Source organism: Buteo buteo, chromosome 15, assembly GCF_964188355.1.
Source record: "Buteo buteo chromosome 15, bButBut1.hap1.1, whole genome shotgun sequence".
Lineage (NCBI taxonomy): Eukaryota > Metazoa > Chordata > Aves > Accipitriformes > Accipitridae > Buteo > Buteo buteo.
This window is the reverse complement of record NC_134185.1, coordinates 25,561,671-25,573,788: the sequence shown is the minus strand read 5'-3', so window position 1 is coordinate 25,573,788 and position 12,118 is coordinate 25,561,671. Positions and strand designations below refer to the sequence as shown.

The following is a 12,118-nucleotide window of genomic DNA, read 5'->3' as shown; positions in this document are numbered from 1 at the left end:
CTGATTAAAACAGAACATACTTACACCATACAATAATCAGTTAGAAGCCTGTTTGTTTTTTTTTTTTAAAAAGCTGTATCACTCTCTTGATTTGTTTTACACCAATCAACCCCTTCTTGAATTCACAAACATGCAGTTAATAGCCACTATGTGTTAACATATTATCTCGACACAAATGATGAGCAGCAACTCCTCGGCTTTTTCAATAAAACCAGATTTTAGATAACCCCGTATATTACCCATCTACCCTTTTAAAGCATAGTCAAGTCAGTATTTCATATTCAAAAATGGCATCTGCATGCTTGCTAAAAATTAGTCTCTGCTACAATTTAAGGGAAGAGAAACTTCAGACGGTGTTCCACTGGATACCTTCTTGTGTGCTTGCTTATATACTAGCCTGATAGTACCAGAAAGGCAACTAATTTAAACCAGTGAATGATTTTCTCGGGTTCTACAATGAAAGCATCTAGAATCCCAGATGACTGAATTTCGCTGGCAAGCAATCTAGGATGCTTGGACACAACGAAGGTGAACACACTTAAGCAAACTACCAAAGCTTTGTCAATTAAACATTTCCAATTTAAGGACAACAAAGCAGAATTAGTTCAATTGTTTTCAACACAATTCTCCAGATAAAAATACCACAGACTCGTTGCACAAATAGATCTTGAAATATTTCACTTTTCAGGAAGCGCACCTTTCAACTTCAGACAACACCCAGCATCTGCACGCCAAGAGAAAAAGGAATGCAGTCATATGGAATCAGTTAACAATTACAGACAATAAACAAATCTACTGCAGTGAAAGATCCACTTTTGATATTAATAAGCAGTGATTCACATGAAGCGTCATATAGCTTTCCTTACTTATCGATTCATCACCCATACATTTAAAAGTCAACTCATTACCATATGAAACGCTAGTTAAACGGAGTACATTTCAGCTGTTGGAGATGCAAACAAAAGAAAGGTCTCAGTGTTGAAAATGTGGGACTTTTACCTAAAATCCTGTTTCTAGCATACAAGGAAGAGGCATGTCCACATTTAATAAAACAGACCGAAACGCAGCACCTCGCTCCACTCCATGCTGTGAGCACTTCCTATCTGTCCTTAGGTTTATTCTATTATTTTGTTTTTTCCCAAAAAGAATCCAAGTTATATCTTCCCAAGCCAAGGTACCCGTTTAAAACCGTGACTGCCGAAAAGGGTGGAAAACCAAACTGGAGCATTTAATCTGGTTAAATGCCACCGTGTCGCAATTAGATGTCACTGTACGTTCACTTCAATTCCGAAAGCACATGCAGCATGAAAGGAAGTCACGGCGATGTACCGCTCCAGGTGCAAGCGCATGCAACGCATACCCCCGGCGTTAAAGCGAGCCCTTCGGCGCTCTGTACTTTCTCCCCATTCCGCCCGCGACCGAAGCGGTCGCGGGGAAAGGCGTTCTGCCGGCCGCAGAAGTTGGAACCCACGTCCTTCTCCCGCTCCCAGCCGGCCGCGATCCCCAAGCCAGCCTAACAATGGTAGCAGTGTTCCGGCGGCCCGATCCGCCGCCGACCGCATCGAATCCCCCCCCCCCCCCTCGCCCGTCCCCACCTCTGCCCTCCCCGAGCCCCCCGCCGAGGGGAGAGAACCCCTCACCTCAGCCCGGCCCCGCCGCCGGCCGCTCGCACCTGGCGGCGGCTGACGTCACCCCCGCCCCGGCCGCCTGCCCGCTGACCCCGGCTCCCGCGCGGCCCCACCTTCCCCCGCCGGGCGATCCCCCGCCGCCGCCGCCTCGCCGGCTACGGGCACACGGGGCGGCGAGGAGAGGGAGAGGGAAGCGCCGAGCTCCGCCACGAGTGCGGCCCCCCTCCTCCGCCTCACAACACGCCCCCTCCTCTCGCTGCTGGCGGGGGAACGCTCGCTCCCTCCCTCTCTCCCTCCCTCCCGCCGCCGCCGCTCCCCTCACGGTCGCGGACAAAGGGGAGGGGGCCAACACCTGGCGGCCGCCGGTCCCTTTGTGGGGCGGGCACGTCTCGCAGCGCCGGGGAAGGGGGAGAGGGGGAGCGGGCTCGGCAGCGTCCGCCCCGGGGGGGGGGTGTCCCTGAGGGAAGGAAGGGTGCGGGGGTGGTGGTGGGGAGGGGGGCACTTACTGGCCGGCCCGGCTGCCGTCCGCCGCCTCCCCCTCTCGCCTCACACCTTCACGCCGCTCAGCCTCAGCCCCTCCCTCCTCCTCCTCCTCCTCCGCCGCCGCCGCCTCAGCCTCGCGCTGCCCCCGCGGCCGTTGGGGCGAACTTCAAACGGCGCCTGCCATTCCGCGCGCGCCGCGGCCGGCCAGCCAGCCGACCGACCGACCGACCGACCGGCGGCTCCGGGGGGGGGGGCGCGTGCGGCCCCGGCGGCGGCGCGGAGCTTCCCCCGAAGGCTTCACAATAGACACAGGACAGCGCGCGTGTGTGTGTGTGTGTGTGTGCGCGCGGGAGGAGGGGCCTCTACCCGGCGCGCTGAGGCAGGAGGGAGGGAGAGCTGTTTACCCGGCGGCCGGACCCGGCCCCCCAACTCCGGCGACGTGAGGGAGGCTGAGGCGAGCCCACCCGCCTTCCACCCCCCCCCCCCCCACCCCGCGGGCGGCAGGTGGTACAGTCCGACCCGCCGGTTCCCACTCCCTAGCCATTGTGACGTGCCCGAAGCCGGCTGCTGGCGGCCAATCGGCGGGAAGGGGCGGGGCTCCCCACCGCACAGCCCGCCCCCCCCCGGGCTGACCGGGCCGTGGGCGGCGGGAGCCGGGGGTGAGCGCCGGGCTCCCCGGTTGCGCAGCGACCGGCTCCTCTGCCGCCTCTCTGAGAGATGGCGAAAACCCTTTGTGTGCGGGAGGAAGCGCCCGCCCTCTCTGTTGAACGTTTTCCCCTGCCGTTAAGCGAGGTGCGGGCGAGCGCCGGTGACAGGCCGTGACGGGCGGGAGCCCGGCGCCCCCGTCATCGGCCGCCGCGCGTTCCCCGGGAACGGGCCAGCGGAGAGTTCCCCCTGGCGCTCGTCTCCCCGGCGAGAGCGGTGCCATGAAATTCCTCGGCTCCGGGCGGCAGGACGGCAACAGCCGCCACCATGGCACCCGCACTGCCGGGGCGGCCCGTGCCGCGTTGCATGCTGGACCTTGTAGTCCCGCCCGGGAGTCCTGAAAGGTTAAGCGCCAACAACTGCACAGGGAGATGACCACCCCGCCTCAAACGCCTGTATAGCCCACAAAAGACCACAGTTTATCCTTTAAAGCTTATCTGCCGTTTTAATGAGCTACCTTGTAAAGCGCAGCCCCAACCCGCTCGTCCTGCGTGGGAAGGGGCACGGCGAGCTTCCGCGGAGCTGCCAGGACCCGCTCCTCCCGTCATCCCCCGCGCCAAAGATGTCGGCGGCGATCGCCGCGCTCGCCTCCTACGGCGGCTCCGACTCGGAGCCCGACTCGGAACCCGAGGCCGAGGCCGGGGCCGGCTCCCAGCGCGCCGCCGTGCTCGCCAGCCGCGACGCCGTGCTGCACCTCCGCCCGCCGCCCGCCGCCCCCCCGGCCCTGGCCGTCGACGCGGCCCCGGAAGTGGCCGTGAAGGTAGGCATCCCTCCGCCGCCCTGCGGGACCGGGGCCCGCGGCGCCCGCCCGCCGCTGTAGCCGCACCGTCGAGCCTCTAGCGCTGCGAACGGCTTCGGGGCAGCCCCGGGGCGGAAAGAACCGGGGGACCGGGGCGGGAGGGGGGGACGTTGCCGCCGCCCGGCCTTGCCCTGCCCCGCGGGAGGGAACGGGCGTGTGTCGGGGCGCTGGGCCGGAGGGTCCCACTGCGGCTGCGAAGCTTATCAAAGCGTATTATCTCTGTCTCAAAGCCGTGCCTTGCTTGGGCTTCCTCAGATGCTCTTGTCTTCTGTTCCCTCGAGTTTAAGGTGGTTTTCTGTGCGGTTCGCTTTTGTGATTCCAGACGGGGGGGAAGGTGCTGGTTTGGTTCGGGGGTTTTAGTATAAGCAACTTATTTCTCATCGAAAGCAGGCGTCTCGCTGCGGTGGCTGTCACCGGAGTAGCGTGTTGCTTCCAACTGTTCTGAAAAGTTTCCTACTTTGTGACAGAGGTGGACGGAATCTTTCACTTTGTTGCCATTAGTTAATTCATATGCTATTGCAACTGATAATATTTGCGTGTGCATGTTATATCATATGTATTGACTAGATGCACATTTTCTCATCCCTTAGAGCCTTAGAAATATCTAACTTCTTGAATTGCAGCCTCTGGCTGACTGTCTTGTACAGGCTTTGAAAGGAATGCTAATTAACATCTGTAATATCTTTTGAGTGTGAATGATGATAAGTAGCAAGTAGTATTGGCTGGGCTCTTCACCACTCTTAAGGCTGTAGCAACAGGTTTTCCCTTTGCCATGGCCAGCACAAAGGTTTATGCAGTTGCTTGGTGGCTGACATCAGGGAGCTGATCTGAATTTAAATAAAAAATAAAAAATTCTGGTGCAGTTATTTGTCCTTGAATCCGTTCCTTGTTCTGGTTTGCAGTGTACCTGCACAAATGCTTTGCTGGCACACCTAGATGCCCAGTGCTGGAGTAGGAACAAGCAGCTGGAGGAAAGAGTTAGGTGTCAGTCGCATGTTCTGTTCAAAGCTGTTCACCAGGCTATGCCCTGAAAGGGGTATCCACCAGTACAACTAGGACTGTCTCTGTCACAGATGCTGTGCTAACCAAGATAAAAAGGAAGTGAGGGTTTTGAGTATCGAGATGTTTCATTAAAATGTTGTCTTAACATTCTAATTTGAGGTCATAGATGATGAGGTGCATATAACTAAAAAGATCAATTACTTCAAGCTGAGGCTTTCTGAATACACAGCATACTGGAGCTTCTTTTAGCACCACAACTTTCTTTGTGGAGTAACAGATCATTTCCTTGTACAGCGATATCAGGCTTTCTTTTCAGACTTTTACGGTTTAAGAAAGAAGTGCTGGTCTCATAGACAACGTGCTCTCAACACCTTCCATGTCTAAAAATGATGGCGTCCCACCAATCAGCAGTGAAAGCTTGCCAGTCACCCCTTCAGGAATTTACCCTAATTCTTTAAGATTAGAAAGTCCTTACTGAACAAATGTAAAAGACATGATGTTTGAGTCTAAGTCGCAAGAATTCTTTAAGTACAGGGTTGGAAAAACAGCAAGGTGAGTGAGAAGGAAGGCAGAGTTACAGTTCATTAGTATCACTTCACTTGTGCAAATGTTCTGTCATGAATAAGGATCAAGTACTCTTAAGTGCATGGATATGTATTACACGAGGGACCAGCCATGGATAAGAAAAGATCGTTGTCCTGGTTTTGGCTGGGGCAGAGTTAATTTTCTTTCTAGTAGCTGGTATAGTGCTATGTTTTGGATTCAGTGTGAGAAGAATGTTGATAACACACTGATGTTTTCAGTTGTCGCCAGTAGTGTTTAGACTAAGTCAAGGATTTTTCAGCCTCTCCTGCCCAGCTAGCAAGAAGGCTGGAGGGGCACAAGAAGTTGGGAGGGGACACAGCCAGGACAGCTGACCCAAACTGGCCAAAGGGGTATTCCATACCATTATGATATCATGCCCAGTATATAAACTGGGGGGAGTTGGCCAGGGCAGGTAGATCATTGCTTGGGACCTAACTGGGCATTGGTCAGTAAGTGGTGAGCAATTTCATTGTGCATCGCTTGTTCTGTATATTCCAACTCTTTTATTATTATTATTATTATTATTATTATTATTATTATTATTGTCATTTTATTATTGTTATTATTATCATTCCTCCTTTCTGTCCTATTAAACTGCTCTTATCTCAGTCCGTGAGTTTTACCTTCTTTTTTTTTTTTCCCTGATTCTCTCCCCCATACCACTGCGGGGGAGGGGAAGTGAGTGAGCAGCTGCATGGTGCTTAGCTGCTGGCTGGGTTAAACCACGACAGTGGTGGTAAGAAGGGAGGCTAGAAGGGTCATACAATAAATATAAACAACAGCTGCACACAAGTGCATTTTTGGCAGTTGAGAATGTAAATCTTAAGTGGTTGGTGTTCTGCATCCTAGTTGTAATCATTGTACCTGTTTCTGGTTCAGGATTTTGACCTGTTAACTTGCACAGACGTTATGGGTTCCTCACTCTCTTTATTAGCAAGGCATAATTGTTAGCACACTCAGCTACAGCATTTGGGTTTTTTGTTGTTACTTAAATGTGCATATCAAATATGGCCCTAAGAACTTACTCCAAGATGTATTTCTTTATTCTACAGAAATCTGCTGAGTCCTTGCCTCAAAGTACATCATAAATATATAAAATCATATTTCTGTGAAAATAACTTTTCTATAATTGAAAACTGTACTAATGGTTTGTAACTGTGTTTTAAACTTTTGAAGGGATGGCTTTTGTTGCACCCTTTTCTTACAGTCTGCTTATTAAAATAGGCCTATTGCTGATCTTGATGTTAAATTACCCATAATATATAGCATTGAGTTATAATTATTGGTTACTTCAATCCAGTAATACTTCTACTTTCATTTTAAATTGGAAAGCTGACTTGGTGAAAGTCTACTACTCTTTTTAGCACCACTAAAGTGCTGAAAATGTTACAGTACCTGAGGGAAGACAACAGAGGAAGAAAGTGTGCACTTCTGGTCCCTTCATCCAGAAAAGGATATGGTATAACTGCAAAAAGTTTTAAGAAGGGCAGTAGGGCTGAAGAAGGCTTCTGTGTGAGGAATTAATTGAGGAAGCCAAAACTGAAAAAGAGACGACTGAGGTCAAAAGTATGACAGGGACTTACAAAATCATTTAATGGCATGGGGAGGGGTTGAATACTCGCTGCCTCTTCCAGTACAGCAGCTATAAGCTAACTGGTAGGAGCTGGGTTCAAAACAAACAAAAGGACGCAGTTTTTCACGCAACATGTATTTGGGCTATTGCCTTGCCAAGAAATATTGTGTATGCAAGAAGTTTACACTGTTACAAGGAGTCTGGACAAGTACTTGGAAGAGATCCATTGAAGGAAGAGGTGTCAGTAAATACACAGATTTCTTCAAGCTCACCAAATCTGACTTGAAAATATTTGGCTGTTGGGAGAGTGCAGAAGTAGTATCATGTACACTTGCCCTGTTCTTACTCTCCCCTAGGTGTCAAGTTATCATAAGGCTGATGTTTTCTTTTGTGGGGAGAGTGGATAGGTTAATCAAGGTATTTTCTTACTTCAAATACATCATCAGGTAGCTGGTAAGCATGACACTGTTGTTGATAAAGGCTGTTCCACAAAGGGAGGGGAGCCCACTTGTCCACAGCCAGGGCTGGGAAATGTCTTCCCTCTAGCAGTGGTCATCATGAGGAGTGGGACATATGGAATAGTTTTGTGGTGTCCTCAGCACTTGCACCATGAGAGTTGGAGGTTCAGTACTTCTGCTTGTCCATTTCATCATGAGTGGACTTTCATTCAGAGAAAAGTCAGGTCCTGTGACTTCTGCATGGATTTGTTTCAATTCGTTGACTTCTTGATGTAGATGCAGCTCTTCTCAGCTTCCTGCTGGTAGTTGTGGTTTTTGTATGGAAAAAATAAAGTCCTGTTCTCCTTGTTGTCTCTAAGATACAGTAGGTTCCTCCACTCATGGCAGAAGCAGATCTTCACAAAGCATAGCTCAACCATCCTGTCTGACTCCGTAGTAACTGCACTGGCTAAGCATGCGCCATCCTGGTGCTTTGGCACTGTTTTTCTGTGGATGTTTTTTGCCTTAATCAGCTTCATGGTGAGATTTAAGGCAGTTAAAAGCAATAGTAGGTACGGCCTTTTTCACTCTGTGATGTCTCCTATAAGCCACACGTGGCTTATCTCCCTTCCTCCCTCCCATACAGCAACACCAGTGCTTTCTGCTGCTACTCAGGCCTCACGCAGGCAGGGGTTCTTGTTGTCTGTTTCTCCAGCCTACTTTAAGGAGAAATAGAGCCCACCTGAAGTAAGGCCTTAGGCCTTTCTGCTCTGTAAGAGCATCTTGCTGCAGGATGGGTAGCTCCAGGATGGTTATGTTGACTGGTTATTGTAGGGTGTGAACCTGTCAAGAACTTGAGGCACTAGGTATGAATTGGCTGTAGAGATCCCCTCCCCAGCATGGCAGTGCCTGTGGTACTGGGCTAGGCAGGCTCTTCCTCTCTTGTGCTCTTAAAGCAATCAGTTTTGTGAACTGATTAACTACAGTTAACACCGCGAGAAGAAACCCAGAATATGTTTAAGTGATGGAAGTCTGATGGTCTAGAGCTCCTTTGCTGTTAGCTATCCAGAAACTGGCTAAGTGTGTTTGTTAGTGGTGGCTTTTATGTATGGAGTTAATTAGACTAATTAAGAACATAAACTGAAAAAGTCAAATACAGATGCTCATTTACTTGGTCCTTAACACCAGTGCATTATGAATGTTTGTTCAGTGTTTTAATAATGCTGGCTTTGATTTGAAAGTAGAGGCCAGCATGTGTTTCAAGTCCTATAATATAGCGGTTTCCTTTTTTCACTCTAAACTTCTTATTTTAGGATTCTAAGTTATATTTTGCTAGTCATTGCCAAAACCAATTGTAATTAATTTTCCTACAGCTTCTACTGATATGAAAAAATCACCCCAAGATTGTTCAGGAAGTATTTTCCTTCACTATTGAATTAAAAATGCTGAAGGAAATTCAGGAAACTGCACATTCTGTGAAGAAATCACTTTTACAGGAAATGTTGTAGCTATAAGCTTTGCTTTTGGAGAGAACATTTACTGTTTGATCTCCATCAGTTCAGGGTGAGACTTGGATGGGGGCAGATTTTATGATATTTATTTACAGTGTCTTGTTCACTGGTTTTGAGGAGAGGATACTCAACTGGGCTGAAATCAACTAGGCTGGCCTGGCCCGGTACAGGAGCTGGAGGGTTTGTGTTGTCTTTAATGTGGGAAGGGGTTGGAGGTCTCGGGTCTAATTCTCTGTTGATTCTAGTTTACCTTTGGCACTATGCAGATGTCCAGAAAAATACTACTTCAGGGGAAGAAATAGACTTCAGTCACATTTCTTAATGTTCTTCAAAATCTAATCCCTGCCCAGCTATGGAGAGAGGAAAGATACAAAGTCAGTGAGACCATTCTGTAGCAGCGATGAACATCAGTGACTTGGGAGGTGTTATTTGTTAGGAATCTTTTGGCTTCTTTTAATATGGTGGGTTTTCCTGCTTTCTTTGACGCAAAATATCTTGTAGAGAATAGATATTTAGAACTTGTCATCCTGCAAGATGCTGGGAATCTAGCCTAGTTTAACAAAACCAGTTAACATATGCTTTTCTTGCAGGTTTATTTTTATTCTGTTGATGTTAGTGGGATGGCCATTTACTGTTAAGAGTATACGAATGGGTAGAATGACTAAAAGCTGATAACAACCAAATCTTAATGTTGGGACTTCACTGTAAATGCCATTCATCTCTTGGTACTAAACCTGAAAATCTTTAGAATAATACTGTGTGTTTGACAGCGGAAGTGGTTTATGCAGGTATTGGTAAGTGACAAGTCGCTTAAGCCTCTGGCTCATGGGATGGGGTCTTAATTTACCACGTTTTAGTTTAAAGGATAATTAAAACTAATTAAATCTTACACAAAGCAGCCTGCCCTTTTTAGCTATTTGGCTAATTAGTGATGAATTTACCTGAGGAGAGGGAACACTGTGGGTTTATTGTCTAAAATGTCCAGAAAAAAAAAAAAATATATATAGGCATCACAACTCTTTCCTTGCATGATATGAAATTGGAAAACTCTGACCTTTGCTTTGTTCTAACAAACTTTGTGTTTAGACAAACACTTGAGATTTAACTGTCAAATTCTGCTTCTAAATGCATAAACGGCTCTCATTAAACTTACTGGTGGCCACATATCAGAACATTGAGGATTACAGAATTTGTCTGAAATTTAAAAATATTGTGGATTGAAAGGATTTTGAGTTGCCTTAACATAAACAACATTATATTCTTTCTAAGGAACCAAATTAGTATCCAGTGTTGCAGTCCACGCTGCAGCTTGTTTCTTTTATTTAAGGCTTTGCTTTGATGCCTATTACAGGGATTTGGCCTGTGTTTAATTAAAAAATGTTTTTGTCTTGTATACACATAAAAGAAAATTTCTAGCAAGCTTTTTTTCAGATTTTTTTTTAACTATTGAACTATTTTGCATTCTATAAATCAAGTACTTTTCAGAGATGGTAACGGATTTGGTTTATGGCATTCAGGTGGGTTTTTTCCAAAGAACAACAGGGCTGTGGCATGTTTAAGGAACCTGTAAGAAGGAAAGCTAATCTGATTTACTGTATTTGTAGTCTAAAAATCCCTTTCATTTCCTGTGCTCTTTCCTATGCTGACTTTTAACTGGCCAAAGGGCCTTTATAGCAGGACTAAAGGAGAACACCTTGGCAGGAGCTAGACCTTCTGTGATCTTTAGGGAGTTACAGTGAAGCACCTGCTTGTCTACACTTAGCATCAAAAGCTTCTTTCTGTCTCAAGGTAGATTCCTTAGGAAATGCTAATACTCCAGAGTACAGCCCCGAGTGCCATTCCCCTGTGATAGCGTGATGCTGTGTTGTAGGATGAAAGAGGCAAAAGGAGATCATTTAAGTATCAAAGAAATTTTTTACCTGATCAAATCATATCTGAACTGTAAATCAACCTGATACTGAAAGTAAGTAGGCATCACATCTATTTAAAAAAAGCAAACAAAAAAAACCCAACCAACACACGAAGTAGTTTGGTGATAAGACATCATCTGCTTCTCTTTTGCCTTGCATCAGGAGTGATACCTGGTTCTGTCTGAAGAGACACTCATTTAACCTGTCTACCAAACTTCAGTGGATCTATAGACTGAGCAGTTTTGTCTGCCCCTTATTTCTACTAAGTTGCATAATCTGAATATGGTTTAGGCTGAATTAGGTTGTTCAATTTTTCTATACAGGTCATATTTTCTTACACCTCTGATCATTCTTGATTTTCTCTTTTAAACCCTTTTCAGTAGCAAGTCTTACCTGATACGTGGTGCCCAATGTAGTCACTGTATTTCAGTTGGGCACTTACTACCAGCACTGAGAAGAGCAGAGGTGACGTAGAGCTGAAGTTTGCGGCTCATTGTCTTATGTCTTCCAAGAAAGCCATATTCCATAAAACGTAACTTCCTAAAACCTTAATTTATCTTCTCCAGGTTATATGGGGTGTGCCACCTTTAATGATATTACAACATGCCGTAAAGCCCATATTTTCCGAGTTGCAGCAAACATGAGCTGCTTCTCTGCCAGTCCTACAGCTGAACTTCTAGCTTTCTCTGGAGGAATACTCTGTTTAAATTGACAGATTCTTGACACACACACCCCTTTTTATTATTCCTGTGTGTTTGTGAGTGGGAGGCGACCTAGGGTAATACTTAGCCCATCACTGAATTCACAGATGCCCCCCTCTTTCCATCCTGCAGAGCCACTTGTGTCACACTTGGGACATAAGCTACATGATGAACTGCTCACCTTAGGCTTTTAGGTAAATCAAGACATATCATGTGTGACCAAAGGAAAAACTACAGCACAGCAGAGGGACGTGATCCCTTCGATTACCTTATCTCAGTCACAGCTCTGCCAGACTGCTGCTCCTGTGATCGGTTGTAGCCACTGATCTTCACCATGTGCAGAGATTGCTGATGAGCTCTTTCCTCTATAAAAAAACCCCTAACAATCCAGAATGCCCCCATGCAGATAGCTTGCCAATTTGTGAGACGATTGATGGACTAGGCTAATATTTTTAATGTTTCTGCTACCTACCAGAGTCTCGTAATGCTGTACAAAATGGCGTTTATTGGATGTTGACCAAAGGATAATGTGTCTGCTGCAATTCAAACTCTTGCCATAGACTAAGATTTCAGAATATGTTGTATCAATACTTTATTTTCCTATCAAGATTTCAATTCTTTAAAATACTGAGAAGGTGAAGTGGGGAGTTGGGACACACTCAATTATATAGTTTAAGGCGAAACGGCATAGTGAAAAGATAACCATTATGTGCTTCAGCAGCATATTAACAGATCCTCATTTGATGCCCAGATACATGAAAGCATGAATAAGGCTGGAGCTCTT

The 12,118-nt window shown here is 47.0% G+C and overlaps 2 protein-coding genes across 2 annotated transcripts in view; one reads left to right on the top strand and one right to left on the bottom strand.

Annotated features, from left to right (window-relative positions):
* WASF1 (WASP family member 1) overlaps positions 1–2,196 on the bottom strand; it is a 102,530-nt gene extending 100,334 nt beyond the window's left edge. The window contains exon 1 of the mRNA XM_075046393.1: positions 2,135–2,196. The gene's annotated coding sequence lies outside the window, so the exon portion shown is untranslated. The remainder of the gene's footprint in view (positions 1–2,134) is intronic.
* Positions 2,197–3,264: 1,068 nt separating this feature from the next.
* The window catches only part of CDC40 (cell division cycle 40), a 43,062-nt gene continuing 34,208 nt past the window's right edge, over positions 3,265–12,118 (top strand). The window contains exon 1 of the mRNA XM_075046815.1: positions 3,265–3,576. Coding sequence (XP_074902916.1) covers positions 3,265–3,576 — 312 coding nt within the window. The remainder of the gene's footprint in view (positions 3,577–12,118) is intronic.